The 24,454-nt window shown below is 42.0% G+C and overlaps 1 protein-coding gene across 4 annotated transcripts in view; it reads left to right on the top strand.

Moving 5' to 3' along the window:
• Positions 1–24,454, top strand: part of TSHZ2 (teashirt zinc finger homeobox 2) — a 209,008-nt gene that overhangs the window by 111,067 nt on the left and 73,487 nt on the right. For 3 of the 4 annotated variants that reach the window (XR_010030094.1, XR_010030093.1, XM_063172620.1), the window contains exon 2: positions 15,910–18,988. Coding sequence is in view for 2 of the 4 variants with exons in the window: in XM_063172620.1 (XP_063028690.1) it covers positions 15,910–18,980 (3,071 nt within the window). In the remaining 2 variants the exon portion in view is untranslated. The remainder of the gene's footprint in view (positions 1–15,909; positions 18,989–24,454) is intronic. The other variant, XM_063172622.1, reaches the window with a different exon arrangement.

Raw genomic sequence — 24,454 nt, 5'->3', positions numbered from 1 at the left:
TTTTCTGAACCCATCAGCTCATCTCCGGGAACAATCCCTGTATTTCTGGTGCGGCAGGGATAATAATAGCCCTTCCTTTGTTTTCTGCGGAGATTGGCATCTCTGCATCACAGCAGCGCCTCAAACAGCGCAGCTCTCACCTTGCGGGGCGGGGGCTCTGACAATGAGCTGAAATTAAGAACCGGCACAGAAAGGGAAAGCTGGGTGCTGAATGCCGAGGAGGTTAGGAGCATGTTGGGTGGGTTTTGTTTCCAAGAGCACACCCCAGCCGTTCCCAGCGAGGTGAGCTCTCCTGGATGCGGCTGGAACTCGTGTTTGTGCTTTGCACGAGGCTCTGCCGCACCGAGGTGCCTACTTGGAGTTCGCTTTTTTAATTAAGGCTCTGTATTGTAACTAGTCAATGTACATTATTGGGAGAATGAATGTCAATGCCAGTGCTTTTTCTTTCTCTCCTTTATCTTTGTCAATGATTCAAAGACATGATTTATGGTTAGTCTCCGTCTTTCAGGATCATCCATCAAGCGCTGGTTTCACTACAGGGCTCCAAGTTGTAAATCATGCAGAAAGGCTGTCACTCATCTCATTTAACCCTTTACACACGGGGATGGAGGAGGCGGGCTCTGCCTCTCACAGCTGCAAGAAAGAGCAATAAAATGGCCATAAAATTGATGAAGTTAGACTAATCTACACCATTAATTGTTCCTTGTAATGCAATAATTATTATGAGGGACAATTAAAAAAACAGGCCATGACTCCACCCTCCAAGTTCATCCTGAGAACCTGGAGGCCTCCATGGCTCCATAAAATGTGTCACATTTTTGTTTTCCCTTTTGAGCTCCTTTCAGATTTTTTAATGTCCATTACAGACATGAGCCGAGCTTCTCTTTAGAATCAATCACAGGCTACTTCTGACCATGACCTTGCAGCAGCTAAAGGAGTGCAAAAGCCCATTAGCAGCTGCTATTTTCAGCTGAAAATTAACAGTTCTTTTTCTTCTCTCTCCTTTTCCCCACTCCACCCCTCCCTTTTTTTCCCCCTCTTCTTCCTTTTTTTGGACAGGAAGACAGCAAGAAATGAAATGTGTAAGTGGCATGGGAGCCTCCACACTTAGCCTTGTCTCGCAGGCTGGAGGGCTGGTGACAGCTTTGGCCGAGAGCTGATGGCTCCTCCGCGCTGTCCCCGCCAGCCCTGGCCACTGCTCCCAGGTCACAGCTTCCAGACAATGCCTCCACCTGCTCCCAGCGCACAGCCAGGGAGACTGCCTTTAAATAATGAGGTGTCTTTCTTCTTTATCTTGCCGCTTTATTTATTTATTTTTGGGCTCCAAGTGTCGGAACTTGGTAATGGAGGGTTATTAATGAAAAATATACGTTTGGGGTCTATTTGTTTCGATTCTGCGGTGACTTGATGGCAATTTTAGCCCTGAATTATGTATGGCTCTGTTTTGCCTAGGCAAGCTGATACAAACAACAAATATAGTTAGAAAAAGATATATCAGTAAATAAACTGAAAGGTTGTAAAATATGAATGTTTATCATCCAGACGGTGCAGCTTCTCTTCTTTTTTACATGAACTCTACTTGAGATGGTATTTAGGAGCTTGGGACTTCTTCTATTGCAGCAATCTCTGCAGCTTGTCACGAAAACAAATGACACCAGAGGGAACCTTGTCTTACACTGTATTCTTTTGCATGAACCTCCGTCTTCTTAAGGTGCTCATAATTTAAATTTATATCCTGATTTATTGGAAGATAAGATTCTACCCTTCTTCCCTCACAGAGCTGTGCTCCTTTTAGCCCAGGCTCCTTCCCCTTCCCAGGGCTCTGCTCACCCAGCTCCAGGCAGGCAGGGAGGGCAGGATGGATCCCATTCCATCCCTCTGGAAGGGCACAGGAGCTGCTCCAGCCCATTCCTGCTGTAAAGGATAACACCTGCCGCTGCTTCTGAGCCTTGGCAGCCCTGAATTTGCAAACAGGGACTTTTCTGCATCTCACACAGCACCAGGCTGTGAACTTGGGGGGAAACAAAGGGTAATTCAGTTGTCTGATGGCATCAAGAGAAACGTGCATCCTCCATCCAGGAGATCAATTCTGGTTTTTAAAGTATCATCCATTGCAAGCATCATGATAAATTAGCACTTGTTTTATTCTGGACTAAAGTCTCATCCCACAGGGATCTCCAAGAATTTCTGCTGCTAAAATATAGCATAGAGGAAATTATAATTTTAGCATCTCTCTGCAGTCTTAATTAAGACTGTTCTTCTGATATAAAGCTGTGGTGTCTAATTACCAGAAAGCTGTCAGAAAGTAACTTTCAAAAAACCTGTGTCAAAAAAGAGTTGGGAAGACTGGAAATATTTATTTCCAGTTACGATTTTATGGTGCTGATGGATTTTTTTTTTACATCTAACAGATAACATTACTACCAATTCCTGTTTCTCAGTATTCCACCTCATGAGATAAATCCCAGTTCCAGCCCCTCTTCACCGAACAGTTCCTTTTTGTCCAGGTGACATTTGATAGGTTTTGCTTGAACAAACAGGGGAATGTTTCCTACCATTTTTTATCTTGTACCTTCACAAAGTACTTGAAGTTTTCGATTTCAGTGTATTCCACATCACAAAGCCCAAATCTGGCACAAATGTGCAATTTTCCCTGCTAGAGCAGCAGAACCTCTGCAGTGCAAAACTCCCAGCTAACCTGCAGAGGATCAGGAATCCTCTTGGAGATGCATTCCTGGGTTTTGTCCTGGAAAAGGCTGATATTCAAGCCAAAATCTGCTCTTTTGCCTGGCAAGGAGTGGGCAGGGGCTCAGGTGTGCCTGGCAGAGCCCAGGAAGCTCAGCCAGGTGTGGTGACCTCTCCTTAGCCCAGGGACCAGCACTGAGCCCAGGGGTTGGGTTTTGTTCCCAGCTGAGAGTCCCTTTGCTGAGATTTGCATCAGCTAAAAAAACCCAACCTAGGAGAGGTAATATGATGAATGCTGACAGGTACATTTGCTACAATTGATTAAACACTTTTGCCATCCTTAGGATTTTCTTTCCCCGCCCGGTGCCTTGCAGAGAGAGAGGTGTGAGTGACTTTGTCACTGACATTAAACACTTGTATGTACTTGGAGCTGCAAAATGTTATCCCCAGAGTTTGTTTACTCGATCTGTATTTCCAATCAGTGCAGAAGGTTTACTAAAGCAGTTCATTACTGATTTATTTATGATGTATTTAGATAGCAAATATGGTTCTGTCAGCAGTTGCTGGCTAAACAGTGTTGACAGACATTAATAGCATATGGTATAGGAATGGAATTATGATCTTAAAGAGTCTTTGTGTCTCAACATACATTTACAGTTTGAATCTTTTCTTAGGTAGAGAGACAGAGAACTTCCAAGCAAGAAAACACTGTTTCTTTTTCTTTTTGTAACCTTTGGGGTTTGCTGGTGGTGACATTAAAATCTTCTGTGCCTGTTTAGCTGTTCAATTTAATGGAAGACAAATTCTCCCAAAGGTTTAATTTATTCTCACAAACTGAAATCACTGCATTCTCACCATGGGAAATGGCCTTAATTTTCCCAGCCTTCAGTATACATCAAGCATATAATTCATTTCTCCCCCCTCAATACTTCGCTCATTAGAAAACAAAGTTTTTGATATTTAAATGTTACATGGTTTAAGTTGAGAAGCAGATTTCAGCCCCGTAAAGTGCATTTGCAGACATGATTGCCTCCCTGACAGCAATGGGTTTATGCAGGGTGGAATAGAAAAACACTTGAATTTGTGACCTTTAATTGTCTGCTTCCTCCAGCGTTGCATGTGCCACATTCCCACATCAGCATTTTCACCAGTGTCGAGGAGAAAAGGCAAAAAATGAGGAAGGAAGAGGAGACAGAGGTGAAACCACCTTGGGGCAGTTGATGCTGGTGGAGGAGGCTGAATTGTGTTGGGAAGAAGATGAATTTCATATGAGAGGTTGTCTCTGAATCACTTGAGGATGAACAAATTAGAAAATAATATGGGAAATCATCTTATCCTTTTTTTAATTTTTCACTGTTTCATTTCCAAAGTGGTGGGCAACACTCTGCCTTCCGCAAACTGGAATTAATACCCTCAAAAATTATTTGCTGAAATTAATGGTTGGGCTCAATAACCATGGATGTTTTTTCCAACCTAAATCATTCTTTGATTCTGTGATCTGTGGGTGCCCATCAGACAAAAAGAAACAGCACCAGGAACAAGAGAGAGCCAAGAAAAATAAAACATTGAGCCAATTCTTCCTCTCCCTAAATCCTTTTGCTTCAGGAGAGTTCAGCCAGTAAGAAATTCAGCTACTTTTACATGGAAAAGTTAATATATCCTTAGCATCTGAAAAATGAGTGTTTAAAGACTTGTTTAAAAGGGGCAGAGACTAAAACATGGTAAATTCCTAAATAATGGATTAAAAGCAGTTTCAGTCTTTCTGCAAGTTCTTCCTTTAAACGTGTTTTTCTCTGTGCAACCCACTTCCATTTTGTGAGGGAACCGACTGCACGGAAGGAGCAGTATAATAAAAATAAAATAAAATAAAATAAAATAAAATAAAATAAAATAAAATAAAATAAAATAAAATAAAATAAAATAAAATAAAATTACAAAATTCTAAAATTCAGATACAGACTGGTCAAATTCCAGCTGTGCATTGGTGGATACAGCAATTAGCCCATGCAGACAAGGAGAGCTGGGAGTTGTTCAAGACAAACCTTGTGCAGGTATTGGCTTGTTCTAGGGCAGGCTTTGCCTTCATTTAAATTTTAGATTGATAAACACATTAAAAATGCATTTTTAAAGGTGTTATTGCTGGTAGAAAGAGAAAGAAATCCCAGCCAAAAGGCTTTGAAAGGGAAGTATTGTTTGGATTTGAACCTAGTGGATAAACTGAAAGTGTTTAGACAGTCTGTAATGAAGTGTTGTTGGCCTCTGGTCTGTAATAAATGCTTCAATTTTATAGCTCCAAATCAACTTTACCCATAAAATCCTAAGGGACTTTCTCTACTTAACAAATCAAGTAGGGCCTGGTGTCCACAGCCAGAGTATCCTTGTGTGTTGTCAGAAAGCTCTGCAGAGCAGCACTTGCACAGCTCCCACTGATAAAACCAGCAGAAAACACAAGCTTTGCTTTCACATTATCAGCACTCAGTACAAAACCTGTGCTAGATAAGGTGCAAGAGATTTTTTGTCATGAATAATCAGATTTTTGGTAGCAAATGGATTTTCCTGGTTTGAACCCAAGCCTCAATAAAATGATTGGGTGGGTTTCTGTTCAGGAGGTCCAGTTAGTGTGTGAGTCTTTTATTAGAACACTGTGCACTTCCCACTCTATTTCTTATTTCAGTTATTGCTCCAGGGGTCTGTTTAAAATCTGAGTGCAGATCCTGTGCCACATTCCCACGGAACAAACAGAGTTGGAACATGGATGGAAATGCAATGTCCAGAATTCCCTGTAATGTTCCTTGTCCCAGCCTCTCCCTGCATCTCTCAGAAAGCAGGCTGGGCTTTCTCTCTAATTCTCTCCAAAACCCTGCTCTGCTCATCCTCCTGGTTCCCAGGAGAATTTTGAGGGAAAACCTTTCAGATTTCTGTGTTGCTGTGGAGGTTAAAGCCCTGCTCACGCTGAAGGGAACCCTCTCAGTGCGAGCTCTGCCCTGCACTGCCCTGATTGATTTATTTCCTGCTGCTTCTACTTTCACTGATCACTTTCTTATTACTTTCCCACTTCCATCCATTTCAGCTTTTCCTCCTTTTCCAGCCATTCCTTATGCCACCTGCTCCCACCTGATGGATTGGCTGCTCAAAGAGTTGATCCTGACCTGGCTTGGGCCCTTCCCCAGGAAATCAATGATGCCACACAGACAGAAAATGATGCCCCAATAAACACCCAGGCCCAAGGGCAGACCTCCAGGGCTGGTGTCCCAGTTGAATGTTGATGAAATGGAGGAGGGAGAAATTAAAACAAAAATGGAGAAATTAGCTTTTTGTGTGGATTTAATCACTTGGAAATTCTGCACTTACCCTTGGGATTACTACAACAATAATAACTGTATTTTAATTCTGTAAACATTTTTAAATAGCTGTTTTTAAATGGCTTTTTAAAATATATTTGGACTTGCCTGCAGCAGCAATTCATCATTCAAAGTCAGTATTCTGAGTAATTTGGTAGAGGTCAGATGCCCTCTGCTGCGTTTCCTTCCAAGTCTGAGAGAAAAAAAAAAAAAAAAAGTGGGGCAATTCATGAAGTTTTGTATAAAATTTTGTTACTCTGCTATAGAGCTGGGTAGTAGAGAGTTGGGTCATAGCTAATCCATCCTTTCAGCTTTTCAAGACTTCAGTCTGGAGTTTTGATCACTGGAGTGTTTTGTGACCTCCTGCAGGCCTCAGATCCACTTCTGCTGGAAATAACAAATGGTTTTTTTGTACCCTCTGAGGTCCCTCTCTTCGGCAGTGGTGACATCATGGTACCTGTGCTGGACAAGTTGTTTCTGTCAGTAATGACCTCTCTGATTTCTGGGGGTTTTGCCCATAACTCAGAGTTGTTATTTCTTGCTGGGATTCAGGAAAAGCTGAGCCAGTGCAGCTGCAGTCTCCTGTTGTTGCTGCCTCTTTTTTCAGGCTCTGTCCCAAGTGATAAATGTCAGATATCACTTAGGACAGGGCAGGAATGCAGACTGAGACTGGGGTGATTATGATCTGTAAATGATCTGTGCACTGGCCCTGGCTCTCAACCCTTCCTTGGATCATTTGAGACCCAATTTAAAAGAACACAGCTTCATATTTGGGTTTCTGTGATTTTTTTTTTTCTTCCCTTGAAATTTCCGTTATTTTATGAATCTTGATAGATACTTGGACACCGTGTTTATTTCCATATCAGTTGGACATTTTTCCTTTTGACATGGATTGATTTGTTTTGCACAAGTTTCTTTGCAGAGCAGAGCCAACAGTACTAAGTTTAGTACTGAAAATTATTAGAATTCTTCCTATTAAAAGGTCTTTATATCTGCAAGGAAACTGTGGGTCAGCATCTCAGAATTGGGTGGAAAGAGAGAGGAAAATGCTGGAGTGAATCAAAGCAGGGAGATTTTGGGAGAGAGAAGAATTTTACTCCAGATTGGTAGAAGATTTTGGCAGGGCAGTGCTGCTGTTGGAGGCAGTAAATAACAAAAGAGCAAATAAATAAATCAAATAAATAAATGATGAAATAACAGAGGGAATAATAAACACACAGTGTGTTTACATTGGCAATCAAGAGGGTGATAGGAGCTGATTCCCCCTAATTCCAGACAAAACTGGTTGCAAGTTCATGCTCCCAGAGCCACCTGAGGTTGTGCCTCTCAGAGAGAATATTTCAGGCAGGACCTTAAGAGCTTTTCCATTTTGAAAGGGATTTCAAAGGATCACAGGCTGATTCTTCTCCCAGTTGCTGCAGCTTTGGCTCTGTTGGCTGCAACAAGACAGGAAAATCAGGATCAGCCCCTCTGTGTGCCCCTTGCCTGGCAGGAAATACCCAAATATCGTGGAGGTGAATGGAAATTGTCCACATTTTGTGTAAAATGCTGTTTTGGACGGCTTGTTTAGGCATCCCTCCTTCTGCAGAGGGGACAGCAGTGGTGTGATCCCTCTCTGCTCATGCAGTGCCTGCAGGAGGAGAAGCTTTGCTGCAGTGAAACTCCGTTTGTTACCTGTGTTTGTTACCTGTGGCTCTGCTTTCCCCACAGCCCGGGCTGGCTTCTGGCTCTTGGCTGCTCTGTCTGCACGTCTGAAGGAGATGTTCTGACCTTTCTCATCTCTGACTGGTGTTGCAAAGATGGAGTGATGTAGAACAGAGATTTTGTGACAGAGTAATAATAAGAAAGAATCTGACTGCCAGTTGCTCATTACTGGATCTCTTTTAAATGCCAGAACCTTCTATGTTTGCCTTCAAACAACAGTGAGCACCTAAATCACCATAGTAAACAGATATAGAAAGAGACAGAAAGGTTAAAAGTGTACTCATAATCTCTTGCTTTTCCTCCTAAACATGTTTGATAGCAATATTGTTTCTTAAAAACAATATGACCTCATTTGTAAAGCAATATTCATGCTAAACTAGTCAGCTGTTAAATATACCCAGCACTGTGCATTATGATGAAGCTAAACCAGAATTTCAATTATTTTCTGGACACATTTAAAATTATAATACTTTACTGGGTTAGTGTTATAGTTCATCCAAATTACTCACAAAGTATCATATCAATCTCTTGCAAGTGCTTATTGCTTACATCTCTGGGAAGTTGGTGGAAGGAAGATGCTGTCGGGGTAATGACCTTCATGCTGCCTTAGTGCTCTGATGGTGATGTGGCTGCAAGTGCAGGCAAGCCTAATGGTCAAAAGTCAATGTTTGCTGGCCATCATATTTGTCACCAAAGAAGCAGGGTATTCATTTGGACCACCACATGCAGCAGGATGTTCCAGGAAGGAAAATAAAGAGGGAAATCAGCCACTTGATGCTCTGTGTATTCTTACTTTAACACAGTGATCCCGGCAAGGGAAAAATCACACTTCAAAATTATTTGCAGTTTTTTATTGCCTGGAATGCAAGATCAAAACAAAGCAGGCAAATGAAGAAGACAGATTTCATTATACTCCCACTTTCTACTTATGTACCTTATCTAAAGAGATGTTGAGAGAGAAATGATGCTGCAGCATTTAACCAGCTCTGAGTAACCAGCGCAGATTTATGAGAATTACTGGCAGGTCTGGCTTAAAGCAGATCTTACTGGAGCTGCACTGGAACTGAATATCCAAAAGCAAAATGCAAAAGCCCACTGCTCTTTAGACAAAGGTTATAGTAGTATGATTTTAAAACTTATTAAATATTATTAAAAGTAATATTAATATTTTCTAAAATCAAGTCAGAAGGTTCTGGGCAATCCTTTTTTGCAAGGGGCTCATCTTTATGCAGCATCTTCAGCTGGGCAGGAATTCTGAGCTTTAATAAAACATGGGGAAACGCTGCTGGCTCCATCTCTAACCATCAGTGGATCACCATGCTGAGTCCTCAGGAAACTCTGGATTTTCTGTAATTCCTACTGCTCTTACCCCAAAGGGGACAAAGGTTTAGGAGCTCTCTTGAGCTGGGTCTTAACTTCTCCATGAGCTCTGTTAGATTTAGCCAAGCTGGTCTGTTTTGAGTTGGCTTGGCCAAGCAATAATCAGCCTTTTCACAACAGTAATCAGATCATTTGTCTCTCCATTATATTATTGATCAGTTATTAACAAAAACAGCCATTTCCCAAGCTAAACCCCCAAACCCAGCTGTGAAGGGCTGGTTCTGCAAGCTCTTTGCACACTGAGTATAGCAATGAAGAGGAACATGATTCTGTGGATCTGTTCTTAGACTAAACCTTGGTTCTGTTTTTAGGCCAAACCTTGTGCTTTCAGGGCTGAATTCTCCTCTCTGCCCAGGAGCCTCTCCAGGGAAATGCTGGTCGTTGATCTCTCAGGGTTTATTGTGTGTCCTGTGCTCTCCTCCACCTGCTCCAAGCCAGGCCCAGCTCTTTTCCAGGAGAATGTGCTGAACATGAGATAAGCCATGGATTCAATACAAACAAGCCAAAGATTTTTTTTTTTTTTTTTAGGATAACAAGCAAGTGTCCATAAACATAATCCTCATCTTCTTTCTATTTATAATTGTAGTTAATATAAATGTACTTCATTACTGGAGAGCAGTCTTCACGGCCATACAATAGCAAACAAATTCTTCAGAAGCATCTTTAATTATTCATTTGGCTGCACTATATTTTATGCTACTTTTCATAAATGTTAATCTTTATTATTGCCCTACCAGGAAAAAAAAGAAAGGAGGAAAGAAATACCTGTTATTAAATGACCTATCAGGCTGACATGGATAAATGTTGGTAGCTATTTAATTGTTTCCCATCTGCAGTTTTATACAGTTTCTATCAAACTGAAGGGTAATTTTTTTAGTAGCTGCTTATTTTAAATGTACAAAACCCTTGTGTGTAATTCCATTAGCTGCCCTACAGCATTGCAATCTACAGTTTCCCTGAGGCTGTTGTGAAATATTGATGAAATCCTTGCTTTTGTGGCTTCCTCTGATACACTAAACATTTGTCTGATGTTAGTTGAACTTGAATGGATCTGTTCAGAGTTATATCAGTAGTGACTTCAAAGGCTGTAAGGCTGTTACAGTTTTTTTTACAAACTGAAGTTTCAAAGCCTTACCATGTGGTACTTTAAAAAAACAAAGTTCATATCAAATGAACCAAAGTGCTAGCAATACACTGGTAAGACTCATTACAATTTCAATTTCTATAGATATATATTTTTTTGTGATTCTGATTGGTAGCTCATGCCATTGAAAGAAATTTAGATTGGTACTTAGGGCAACCCAGGATAATGAAAGAAGGAAAACATAATTTGAAAGTTGGATTTTAAATGAAGTAATCTATAAATTTACAAAGCCACTCTGCTGTTTTCTACAACAATAAATAGGACAAGAGAAAACAGAAGAAAGGCAAAGGGAGACAAAAGTTTCAGGCTTCTCTTTTCATCAGCAAAGTGATTTACAGTGGTGCAATTAAAGTGACTAATGAGGAAAGCATATTTGCTGCTACTGTCTGCCTTGAATTTTCCAGGCCATGCTGCATCTTGGAGAGCAGCCTTTGTGCCTGCCCCAGGAGCTGAGTGGGGCTCACAGGGATGGGGACGTGTGGCTGTGTGACAAACCTCACCTGGGAGGTGGGACACCTGCCCCAAACCGCACCTGGGGTGTGTGACGCCCACCCCAAACCTCACCTGGGCTGTGACAACCCCCCAAAACTCACCTGGTGTGTGACACCCGCCCCAAACCTCACCTGGGGTGTGGCACCTGCCCCAAACCTCACCTGGTGTGTGACAACCCCCCAAAACTCACCTGGTGTGTGACACCCGCCCCAAACCTCACCTGGGGTGTGGCACCTGCCCCAAACCTCACCTGGGGTGTGACACCCGCCCCAAACCTCACCTGGTGTGTGACAACCCCCCAAAACTCACCTGGTGTGTGACACCCGCCCCAAACCTCACCTGGGGTGTGGCACCTGCCCCAAACCTCACCTGGGGTGTGTGACACCCACCCCAAACCTCACCTGGTGTGTGGCACCTGCCCCAAACCTCACCTGGTGTGTGACACCCACCCCAAACCTCACCTGGGGTGTGTGACACCCACCCCAAACCTCACCTGGGGTGTGACACCTGCCCCAAACCTCACCTGGTGTGGGACACCTGCCCCAAACCTCACCTGGGGTGTGTGGCTGTGTGATACCTGCCCCAAACCTCACCTGGGGTGTATGACAACCCCCCAAACCTCGCCTGGGGTGTGTGGCTGTGTGATACCTGCCCCAAACCTCACCTGGGGTGTGACACCTGCCCCAAACCTCGCCTGCTGAGGCCAGGACAGGAGTGTGGTGTGAGGGAGGGAGCTGGGGTGGTTGGGGCAAGGGGGTTGAGCTCTTTGCAGTCACAACACTCTTTAGGAGCATCTTAGTTGGAAATCCAATCTGGGGATCACCAATCACCATCAGCTGGTTGTAAAAGTGGCATTGTCAGTTCCAGGAGTTTGTAGAAAATAACAAATATTTTTAACAAGAGGCAAATGATGACACTCAGAGCCCTCGTGTGAGGAACTGGAGCTCCTGGCTCCAGCCATGGTGGAATCCTTTCCTGCAGCAGCCAGGACCTGGCATGGAATGGATTCAAACTGACTGAAAGGATGTCTTGCTGCTTTTTATTCAATAACTGCTATGCAAACAATGTTATCCTTAAGGAAAAATATTCAAGAAAAACCTCCACAATAATTCCTTCCCTCCTCTGCACTCAGCTCAGCAGCTCACATCAGCTCCCCTCTGTTTTTGCTTGTGTTGGGTTTTTTTCTGCTTTATTATTGTTTTTGAGTTTATGGGTCACTCACAAGCAGTTCCCTCCAGCCACTGATCATTTGGCTCATAACTGTGCAGGATGAAGTGTAAGGGACATAATCTGTTCTGGTTTGCTGCTAAGAGCCCACTGAAACTCGGGGGTGTTTTGCCTTCTTAACCAGTAGGAAATTGGATATTTAATAGAAAACTTTATAATACAACTCTAATTAAAGAACAACAAAATGAAAGCCCCAAATAGCTTCATTTCAGCATTGTATATAAATAATAGTTATGGCTTCATGGAATTGCCTTTGTGTGTTAGGATTCAGTCAGAGTGGAAGCCACTCTTTTCCTTGCTCCTGCAGAAGCTGCTCCTGTCCTCCTGCAGTGGAGGGTGGTGGGTGTTGCTTCTCCTACTTTGCAAGAGGCAGGAATTCATGCCTTGGTATCAGCTGCTGTAACTACTTGAAAAATGAATTTCTAGGGGGAAAAAACCTCGAAGGAGTATTGGGAAAAATCCCTCCTTTGAGGTGCCAAGTTGTTTTGGGTACAAAATTCATCACCATGGTGGTGATCCACGCTGAGCCACTGCAAACTGAGAGTGGGTGTGATGGTAAATAGTAACAGCAACAAAAGCTGCAAAAAATGCCCCATTATTTAAATTAATGAACTGGCCTCCCAGCAAAGAGACAACTGAGCATCTTCAGCCTTTTCTGAGGATGTTCAAAACCTTCTTCAGGCTGCAGCTGGCTTTGGCACTAAAACTGAATACCAGGACTTTCAGGCCAGGTGACAGAAATGTCCCTTTGGCCCTTCCATCCATCATTCAGAGCCAGGTGCTCTCTGGGCCTCTCAAGAATCTTTCCCTGTGTTTTCTTTCCACCTTGGAGAACTTAACAGGAAGTTACTTTTGTAGTACAGAAATTTTGAACATAGCCTTAAAAACTCTGAAATTCTATAATTCACTCTGTTATGGCAAATTTCATATTTTGAGAGTTCTTTCCATAGAATTCCATTGCTTTTCTAAAGTGTTCCGTTGGTTTTAATCCCATTAAATTCCAAAATGTCTTTGATAAGGAGTTATGCAATGGAGTAGGGAACTATTTTTCCCCCAGCTGCCCATTTCTCTCTTCAGTTGATTTTCAGATGGCATGAAACTGTAGCTCTGAACTCCTACAAAGAGCCAGGTTAAGATTTGTCTGTGGGTGCTTAATGCAGTTCGACATCTTGGAGAAGGAGGAATGAGAAGTGGTCATTATCCATTATCTGCTTGGAACCTTTCAGAGAAAGAAACAGCTTCTGCCAAACACAAAAAGATGTTTGAGCTGAAGCCAGACAAGGAGGAAACAAGATCACCTTCTAGCACTGTGAGATTGCTTTCCTGATGATGTTGTTTCAAGGAAAACTGGAATGTGTGTATGGCTGAAGAAGTGCAGGTGGTGCCATGGGTTTTACATGGATTAGCAGAGTTGTTCTGGACAATGATTCACTGTCCCTTCTCTTGGCAGAAAATAAATTTTCCAGTCTTGGAAAGAAACATGTATATATATGTACATGTGTTTTAATAAATGTTTCTCTACATGGAAAAAGAGCAAATTTGAGTAAAAATAGTATCCGCTGGTGGAAAAGTTAACAGTGAGAATGAACACTTTTGACAAAAAGCTGTATTGACACTCCCCAGTTCAGGTCAGGAGTGATGGATAATGTGGTGCCACTGCCAGGGTAGTCCTGGATGTCAGTGCTGGATTCACCTCCTGGGGGCCTGGCTTGGTGCTCTCTGCAGGGAAAGGTCCCAGCTCCAAGGGTGGGTTTAAACCCAGTTTTGCAGGTGTATTAACTGGTTTATTTTAGCTCCTCTGTGGAAATATTCCAGAAATGGCTAAGAAAATGTCCTTTTTGAAGAGTGAAGAACCAGCTGTTTATTGCAGCTCTCATCCTAGAGAAGGATTCTGAGGTTGCCATGAATCCAATCACAAAGACACAGAGAGGAATTAAGAAACCAAATAATTTGGAATTATATTTTTTGTTATTATCCATATTATTATCCTTACTGATGTCATGATTTTTACATACACTATCTTGAGGTCAATCAGCACTAAACAAAGTGGCATTTCCGTTTAGGAAGCCAAAAAATTGCTTCCATTCAATGCTTTAAAGCTCCTGAGTTTTGTCAGTTCTTAATGACAGTGACATTTCAGTCTCCCACTTCTTCAGGACTGCACTTTTCCCATCTTACATCTGCCTGGGCCTGTTTAATTTGGGTGGGAAAAATTCTCATCTAGGAAAGGTAGGAAGGATTCATCCAGTTACTGAGTTTGGGTTTCTCTCATATTATTTCTTCCCTGTAACACAGCTACACATGAGGATCTCAGAGGTTTGGAATGTCAGAATAAGCCTGGGGGAGAACTGGTGGGAAGAGAACAGGTCACTCAACAATTTATTACATGGACATCAGTGTGACGTGCAAAATTTATGCTTCTTATTACAGACTCTGCATTTAAAGCATGTGGGTGTACAGATACAAGACACTCTTTACTTCTAAAATAAATAATGCAAAGTCCACTTAAATTAATGTTATTTCTGTTAACCAGCTCCATCCCTTCATGTCCAATGAAATCTTACTAAAAAGCCCTGTTGGAAGAACACGAGCATCTCTTGTAGCCGAGGTTGTCTTGCAGAACTGGTCTCCACTGTCCTTAAAATGCCCACAGCAATTTAAATCATTTACATAAACAGAAATGCTTTTACAGGGAGGACACTGAAATGTGTTTTTAAAGCCGCCCAAACCCCTAAACCATTAAAACAAATGTGACTGATGGTTTTGTGAAATTTTGATGGCGCTTTCTGCACAGAGTCACAGAATCCAGTGCCACCCCTGCCATGGGTGACACTTTCTGCTCTCCCAGGCTGCTCCAAGCCCCATCCAGCCTGGCCTTGGGCGCTTCCAGGGATCCAGGGGCAGCCACAGCTGCTCTGGGCACCTGTGCCAGGGTGTGCCCACCCTCACAGGGCAGAATTTCTTCCATATATCCCAGCCAAACATCCTCTCTGTCAGTTTGAAGCCATTCTTCCTTGTGTGTCACTACAGCTCCTGATGGAGAATCCCTCTCTGCCTTCCCTGTAGAGCCTCTGGAGATTCTGGAACTGGTTATTTCTCCCACTTACATGAGATTGTGTCAGTATCTTACACAGACACCAAAAAAAAAAGAGAATTCCTCAGCACAAGTTACTCTTCTGTAAAGGTTATAGTAAACATGTCAATGCCTAATTAAGCAGCAAATTTTATCCATATTGTGGGGGATGTGCAGCTGTCTGGCACTTCTGCTTTTCCTAGAGAAGGACAAAGGATCTTGTGAGGAATAAATTACTGTATGTACCTTCCAAAGGAAAACTTAACTGAAGCATAATTTGCTTTTATGGTACACAGTACATTACTTTTATAAAAAAAGGGTTTCATTTATGCCTATTAACACTTTCAGATGTTGTATTTTGACATATAAATTATTTGTGTACATCCTAAAGTGTATTTTTAGGTGATCAAGTGGCAAAAGGTTACTGTACCTAGATGATGCTCTGAACCAGGAAGATTATGGCACTTATTTTTCTTCTCTTCCTTGCAAATTCAACCCCTTCTCTCACTGAGGCTAAAAACAATTTCATAGAATTGAAGCTTTTAGTATAAACTTTAAATTCTTACATATGAATTTTCCAACTGTCCCATTACAGGACAGTTAGAATTATACTCCCATGACAGGAAAATTATTAACTCGGGATCTCTGGCAGTTATAAAGAATTATGATCATCTGCCAACAAAATGCAGCAATCTTCACGAAAAGGAGACATCATTTGGCTTTTTCCACTTCCAGAACTAACAGAAAATATAGTTATAGATTAAAACAAAATCCAGTAAAGAAAATACATAGTGAAAGCAGAAAAGTGGAACTGAAAGATTATCCTTTAACAGGTTATTTCATATATTGACATTACATTTCAGGTTATGTCCAAGAGGAAGATTTAAAGGAAGAGGAAGATATAAAGGAGGAGGAAGAAGATGACGATGACAACAACTCCACTGCTCAGCTGCAGAGCAGCAATGACACTGGCACGGATGAGGAGCACGAAGTGGGTCCTGAGCAGAAAGGAAACTTCAGTTTCCAGAATTCCCCTGTCAGTCACATATCCAACCAGGACGCGGAGAACGAGTCACTGCTGAGTGACAGTAGTGACCATGTGGCAGATATCAAAAGCATCTGCTCCAGGGAGCCCCAGGACCCCAAAAGCAGCGCCCACCCCAAAGCCCAGAGCGAAGCACACGATTGCATGGATAAAATGACAGCAGTCTATGCCAACATCCTGTCGGACTCTTACTGGACAGGCTTGGGGCTGGGTTTCAAGTTGTCCAACTCTGAAAAGAGGAGTTGCGACAACAGGAACGGAGGGAACAAAGCTGATTTCGATTGGCACCAAGACGCACTGTCCAAAAGCTTGCAGCAGAATTTACCTTCCAGGCCTGTCTCCAAGCCCAACCTGTTCAGCTCGGTGCAGCTCTACAGGCAGAGCAGCAAAATGTGCGGGACTGTGTTCACGGGCGCCAGCCGGTTCCGCTGCCGGCAGTGCAGCGCTGCCTACGACACCCTGGTAGAGCTCACGGTCCACATGAACGAGACAGGCCACTACCAGGATGACAACCACAAAAAGGACAAGCACAGACCTACCAGCTACTCCAAGCCCCGGAAAAGGGCCTTCCAGGACATGGACAAGGAAGATGCACAAAAAGTTCTGAAGTGTATGTTCTGTGGTGACTCTTTTGATTCCCTTCAAGATCTGAGTGTTCATATGATAAAAACAAAACATTACCAAAAAGTGCCTTTGAAGGAGCCAGTACCAACCATTTCTTCAAAAATGGTCACTCCAGCCAAGAAACGTGTGTTTGATGTGAACAGGCCTTGCTCCCCCGACTCCACGACAGGGTCTTTCTCAGACACCTTCTCTCCCCAGAAGAACGCAAACCTGCAGCTCTCCTCCAACAACCGCTACGGGTACCAGAACGGGGCCAGCTACACCTGGCAGTTCGAGGCCTGCAAATCCCAGATTTTGAAGTGTATGGAATGTGGAAGCTCCCATGATACCTTGCAGCAGCTCACAACCCACATGATGGTCACTGGCCATTTCTTGAAGGTCACGAGCTCAGCTTCAAAGAAAGGAAAGCAACTTGTTCTGGATCCTTTGGCTGTGGAAAAAATGCAATCGCTGTCTGAAGCACCAGCCAGTGACAGCCCCGTTTCAAAATCAACCAGTAAATCATCTGTAGAATGCATCGGCCCTGCCTCTGAACTTAAAAAAGAAAGTAAAAAAGATAAAGCTGATGATGCGAACAAAGATGAGAAAGCAATGAAAACTGAGGAGTACGAAGACACTCTTCAGAAACCCCTGGATCCCACAATGAAATATCAGTACCTCCGAGAAGAAGATTTAGAAGATGGTTCAAAGGGTGGTGGGGACATTTTAAAGTCCTTGGAGAACACTGTCACGACAGCCATCAATAAAGCTCAGAACGGAGCTCCCAGCTGGAGTGCATATCCCAGCATCCACGCAGCTTACCAGCTCTCCGAGGCAGCCAAGCCGTCCCTGCCTGTGGGATCCCAGGTGCTCCAAATCAGGCCAACCATGACCAATAAATTGAGGCCCATAGCACCCAAGTGGAAGGTGATGCCTCTGGTCCCTATCTCAGCAAACGTGAGCCAGTGCACTCAAGTGAAGAAGGAGGCTGAGGACAAGGAGGAGGTGCATAAGGACTATGCTAAGGAGAGCGTCCAGGCTGAGCCAGCCTCGCTCAGCCAGAGTGAGAGGGAACCTCCCCTCAAAGCTGAAGCCTCTGCGGAGCCAAAAAAGACAGAACCAAGTCCCTTGAAAGAAGAAGACAAAATTAAAGAGGACAGTGGAAAAGAAAAGCCAGTCCTCAAGGAGCCACCGGCAGCTTCTCTCAGTAATGGTTGTGCCACTGCCAACCATTCCTCAGAGCTGCCCTGTGTGAACCCCCTGAGCGCACTGCAGTCCGTCCTGAACAATCACCTGGGCAAAGCCACTGAGCCCTTACAGCCTCAATCCAGCTGCAGCCCCAGCTCTAGCACAATTTCCATGTTCCACAAACCCAATCTAAACATGATGGAGAAGCCAGTTTTATCTCCCGCTCCAACCCCACCAAAGCCTGCAAGCGTATCCAGGCACTATTTGTTTGAAAACAATGATCAGCCTATTGACCTGACCAAATCCAAAGGCAAGAAAGCTGAGTCAGCTCAAGCACAATCTTGTACTTCTCCACCGCAGAAGCACGCTCTGTCTGACATCGCCGACATGGTCAAAGTTCTTCCCAAAGCTACCACACCAAAACCTGCTGCATCCTCAAGGATCCCGTCCATGAAGTTGGAAATAGATGTCCGACGCTTCGAGGACGTCTCCACGGAAGTCTCCACTCTGCATAAAAGGAAGGGCAGGCAGTCAAACTGGAACCCTCAGCATCTGCTCATTTTGCAAGCTCAGTTTGCTTCCAGCCTCTTCCAGACATCTGAAGGTAAATATTTATTATCAGATCTAGGCCCACAAGAGCGCATGCAGATTTCCAAATTCACTGGACTGTCGATGACCACCATCAGCCACTGGTTGGCAAATGTCAAGTATCAACTTAGGAAAACCGGAGGAACAAAGTTTTTGAAAAACATGGACAAAGGACATCCAGTCTTTTATTGCAGCGACTGTGCATCTCAGTTCCGAACCCCCTCTACTTACATTAGCCACTTAGAATCCCACCTAGGTTTCCAAATGAAAGACATGAACAGGCTGGCTGTGGAGCAGCAAACCAAGGTAGAGCAAGAAATCTCCAGAGTTTCAGTTCAAAGGTCTCCTGAAACAATAGCTGGAGAAGAGGACACAGACTCTAAGTTCAAATGTAAGTTGTGCTGTCGGACATTTGCGAGCAAACATGCAGTAAAACTTCATCTAAGCAAAACACACAGCAAGTCACCAGAACACCATTCACAATTTGTAGCAGAAGTGGATGAAGAATAACTCTTAAGGTATGCATGCTCTATAGTGAGTTTTCATTTCAGCATTTCCAGGAGGCTCCGTCAGGCTCCGTGCTTTGGTAAAAGTAGGAAAAGAGTATAAAATGCATCGTGTATGCTGCGCCGCTCCTCCCCCGCATGCACACATCCATTTTATAACGTTTTCAGGAAGAGAGCTTGGTCAATGCAAACCCACACTGCCCTAGAGAGAAATGTTGCTGCTCGTTATTTGCAAAATAGCTGTTTGCCCATTTCTCTTTTGTTCCTAAGAATAAATCATTTCACATCCACTGCACTTCGGTGTGGAATGCAAGAACTAAGTGCTGCTCTTTGCAGTGAGAATGGAAAAAAGCAGATAAAGAGCACTGAAACCCAAAAGGTTATTACCTCACTCAGTGCTAGCACACCAATAAATCTGATTTGGATGGGGAAAAAGAAGAAAATTCAAAAGTCAAATTAGCAAAATCTCAATTATTCCAAGTTTCTCATAATCTCAAACACAGCCTTGAGAATCTACAAATAGCTCTGAAAAGTTCCTATGGAGAAGTTCAGTTATTCTTCTGTTGATATTTGGATGTTCAGTTTTGTAAAATATTTTAATATTTTACACTTACTTAAACACTTGCTACTGTGAGTGGCCTTTTTTGTCACATCATTTTAACCTCTCTCTCCATCATTCCTTTTTTAATCTTTAAGATGTTTGATTATATTTTGCTTCGTGTTGGTGGAAGTCAATCCATAAACATCACTGACTTCAGTGCAAGTTCTCGTATAACCTGGGGGAGTTGCTGCTTAATTGAGATTTTTTACAAGCTTAATATTTCCAAGACCTGTTAGTAGGATACTGCTGCGTTAGTGTTGCTATTTTTTTGCTGCAAGATACACCAGTTGCCACAACCAATGTTTATAACATGTAATGTAATATTCAGATGCCACACCATTTTTGCATTTTTAATTTTACTTGATTCACAAACTTGAATATTCTTGATTGAAATAAATATGCAGAACATCAACTAAAAGTCCAAACAGAAGTTTTTTGTTCTAACCAGTTTTTTTTCCAGGAGGGCTCTGTTTAGTTGTTCCCAGCAATTCCTCCAGCAGACTCAGGCTCTGCTTGTGTTCACAGAACAACCATGTGCAGATCCAGGTTTTCTCCAAGGTGTTCATTACTGAATAACATTCAGAAAATTAATTTGTCAGATGGTGAAAATTAAAGATGTGCTGTGAGTTGTCACTGATGCCACCTTGACTTTGTGGCCATCCTCTGGCTGATTGAGAGGATGGGGTTCAGTCCCCATTTGGGGGAAGATTTCCCATTTATTTGCTGCAAATATTCATGTTTTAGGAAACACTTTCTGCTGCCAAAGCCAGCATGAGGGCTCTGTGTCACTTAAGCTCCATTAAAAATGCTACTTTTGAATAATTTAAGCCACTGATCAAGGGGTTACTTTGGGCTGGTACTGTAAGCTATTGCCATGGAGTATAATGTCAGTGTTCAAGTGCAGTAAGATTTAAGTTTTGCATACATCTTGTACGTGCTGTCTGCATTGGAGGAGATTTATGCTTCCTGCATATTTTAGCCAGCAAAATTCCATCTCACTCCTGAGGGGTTTGTTTTCTAAATAGGGATAATACCCTAAAGTATCTATTTGGGCACTTTAACCCAACATTAGAGTGTTGCTTGTTTACCTGGCCACTCCAAATCAACACCCCCAGAGACTGGGTAGGGATAAACATCCCATACTTTGTTTCCTTCCCCACCAAATGATTATTAAGACTCTGCCATTCATAGTTTTCACACAAGAGATACCAGAGCAAACCAATAATTTGGGGACTATCAAACAAAAGCTATCTGCCAGATATATTAATACAACAGTTATTTTGGCACATTCATGGCTTAATGTGTGACAAATGTTTCAGATTTGGTCTTCAAAGCACCGTGTTATTACTCAGAGGCAAACCAAACACCCACCTTTGTAAACACGTTAGTGTTGCTGAGGATTGGAGGAACAAATACAAAAGGGGAGGAAAAAAAATCTTCAAGGGGAAAAAAAAGAGTGGTTTCTGCATTGTAATAACCTGCACGGAGACATATTATTCAGGTGATGTGTAACTACATAAATAAGGGACTGTCCTTCCTGCCTCTGGATGCCGAGAAATTGCTGTCCTCGTAATACTCATCCATTTCTAATTTATATCAAGATGCAGGTTGTATCTTACCTTTGAAAAAATATATTTAAATTGCAATGACAGAGTGATGGCACTGTTATCTGGAGCTATAATTTCAGTTGGTATGCATGATAGCACAAATTGTCTGAAATGATGGGGTATTTGGGATGGCATTGTAAAGATTTTATTACAGTTTCGGAGCCAAAAGCCTCCCTGAAGTTCTGACGAGGTTGGGAGTGGGGAGGCCTGAGTTTATTCATATGGATTCTTCAGAAATCTGCAAGGATACTAAATCAAATAACAGGGATTTTCAGAGTTTACTTACTCTTACCATGTTATTTTTAAGATCCAGTATACATTTGAATAATAACAGAGGAGAGCAGAGTATTTAGAAAGGAGAAATATAAAGCTGAGATCCTTAAAACACACACATGCATTTATGTTTCCTTCTTGCAGGCAATATTGCAGTGAAATAGGCATAAAAATAGAGACTATGGATTGAAATAAATGGAAATAAAACAGTGGAAAGAATACTTGAAGTATAGAGATACATAAAGTACTTTATATTTCAATGGCATTTACTAGTAGAGGTTATATTGTCAAATGTTAGCTATCATTAAAAATATAAATGAATAATCTAGGTTAGTACTGTAGAAAAATGTGTTATGGGTATAGATTTATTTTTAAGACCTCTGTGAGGCTGTTTATAAGAAATTTGCTATAAATTCTTCTTAAATGTAAAAAGATATATATATCTCTTTTATAGTCATCTTTGGTGTTTTCCTGAATTCTTCTAAGTGATATGGGTTTAGTAATATAAAGTAAGATTATGTGTAATATACAACAATCAGACATCTCTATTCTCTTTCATTTAACCCACTTCAAATTTGTTTTTATTGCTATTCTTCACAGAAAACCCATGAACATTAGGAAACATGGCTTTAATTAGAAGTAATTTGTATATTGACTTGTACCTTGAAGAACGTTTGTTCATTTCTTCAACTGAATTAGAATTTTTATGTTGTTCTGAGGAAAAAGGCAGGGCAGATTTGTATTTCTCACTTTAGAGCCAGGTGGGATTGGCTTGGAACTGGTCACTAACTGAGGCTCTCTGTGGCCTTGGCTGCAACTTTTGATAGAAATAAATCTCCATAAAGTCAAATTACCCAACCTTATGGGGAGATTTCTGTTTCAAAAGACCCTGATAAGTGAACAGGCAGCTACCTGAGATGAACTAATTTGAAAGTAAGGCTGTGCAAAACAAAAAAAAAAGTCATAACGATAAACAGTTTTTCTCTCTGTTTCCTCCTTTGTCTTTTTTAACCATCAAGTTTAAAGCTTCTGCGGTGCTTTTTTTTCTACTTTATAGGAGACAACTGACATTCTGTGGTAAATGGAAGAAAGAGCAGAGCAGAACTGAAAATCCTCTAATGCACTGACACTAACTTGCCCTCTATTGTTGAAAATGAGCAGGCAATCATGATTGTTCATCAAATGGCTCCTAATGCAGTTAAAGCATTCAGCTATAATTTCTCCTTGCATTTATAATTACTGTCATAGACTGCACACCTCAGTGAGCAGATTAAAGCTATAAACTATTTAGCCGTAGCTTTAAGATGAGGAACTTGATTTGTCTGGCAGCAGTTATTTGTTAGAGAGCTTGACACTTCACATAAAAATGACTCAACTTGATGAAGAACAATGCAGTTTAAGCAATGCAGTGATTTTAAATCAGTCATTATACCACGCCCTGTAAGAATTGCAAAGCAATTTGTTAAATGATATATAGGACATGTAGATAACTGTATGTGTTAAGTATACCAAAATAGATTTTTTTCTTCTCTGGATTTTATTTTCTCATCCCTCTCAAGCAGGAGGAGCTGCTCTGATCATGTTCCACTCTTAGCCACTATGGCTGTTACATGGTCAAGGACAATTGTGTGAATCAGTGGTACAAAATTCTATTTTAGGGAATTTAGCTTGCTCTTCAACTTTCATTTCTTCTTAGCAACAAATATTAGAAGCTGAGAGATCCTTCCAGGAGAATCAGACATGCTGGGATGTGCCTGCCTGCAGTGGTGTCACCACAATTTTGTAAGCAGAATTTACCAAGGGTTCTGCTCCCCGTGTCATCAGCCAGAAAAAGAGGATTCATCCCGTGGAAGTCTTGATAATTCCATTCAAATGGCATTCTCCTGACAACGTCTTTTTGGAAAATGATGGTTCTCAATGGAAAAAAAAGTCTGTGGGGAAGTTCCATTTTAAAATAGATTTTTGTTAGGATAAACAGGGTAAAATCGAATGAGAGGAGACAGAGCTAGGAAAAGAAACAGTTTGGCCTTTTTGCTGAAGCAAAATCCTGCTGAAGCAAGGAACTCCCTCCAAACCATCAGCCCTCCTTCAAAATAATCCTGTCCTGCTGAAGCCTCAGTTCTCTTAATCCTTTGAAATTTATTACTGTTTACCTGAAGTGGTAGATCCAGATTTATTTTTTTAATTGAACATTTTTTCTTGGATAGCATTTTTTCAATCTAGCCATCATCCTTGTAAACCCAATATTGGTGTGTTCTTGACCTCCCTGAGAGCAGAGCCAGGCCAGATGATCCATCAGGCCGTGGCAGCACCGGTGGATCTGTGCAGATTTCCTGGCTTTTTAGGAAGTTTTTACAGGTTTTACAGGTTGCTATTAAGATCAGTATTATTTACCATTGCATTTGAGTTTCCAGCCTGCTGGGTCAACCCACATCGTTCCTGGGCTCTGTACAAACACATTGCATGTGGCAGTTCCAAGGCAGGAGCTCCTCTGCTCACAAAGAAACAGCAACTTTGGAGCAGATTTTAACTGACCTTGAACAGTGCCAGCCTCCTCCAGCATTCACTATTCATAAGGACATCAAAATCTTGCCTTCTCCTTGCTGTGCCTGATATTATTAAATGCTACAGCCTTCATAATCTATAGCAGAACATTTCTACCAGGTGAGATTTCAAAGGAAGGGTACCTGAGCCTTATTTATATATTTTACACCTCGGCAATGGGATCACAAAGATCAATAACAAAAGGAAAAGCCATGAACAGTATCCAGCCCTCCAAAGCACCTTTCAATAAAAATAATGTAATTTAGCAGGATGATCACTCAGTGCAAATATGATGGAGCACAGATGGAAAATGAGGAAAATTATAGATACAGCTTTATGGGAGGAGGAAAGGAGGAAGAGATTTTTCACTATTTATTGGGATAATTAACAGATAATTCATGATTATTAAGCTGTAGTCTTCAGGCCTTATTCTGCTGTCTCTTCCCACCTCAG

Source organism: Melospiza melodia, chromosome 19 (genome assembly GCF_035770615.1).
Source record: "Melospiza melodia melodia isolate bMelMel2 chromosome 19, bMelMel2.pri, whole genome shotgun sequence".
In the NCBI taxonomy this organism is placed as follows: domain Eukaryota; kingdom Metazoa; phylum Chordata; class Aves; order Passeriformes; family Passerellidae; genus Melospiza; species Melospiza melodia.
The sequence above is the reverse complement of the archived record's forward strand: the minus strand, read 5'-3'. Positions and strand labels throughout refer to the sequence as shown.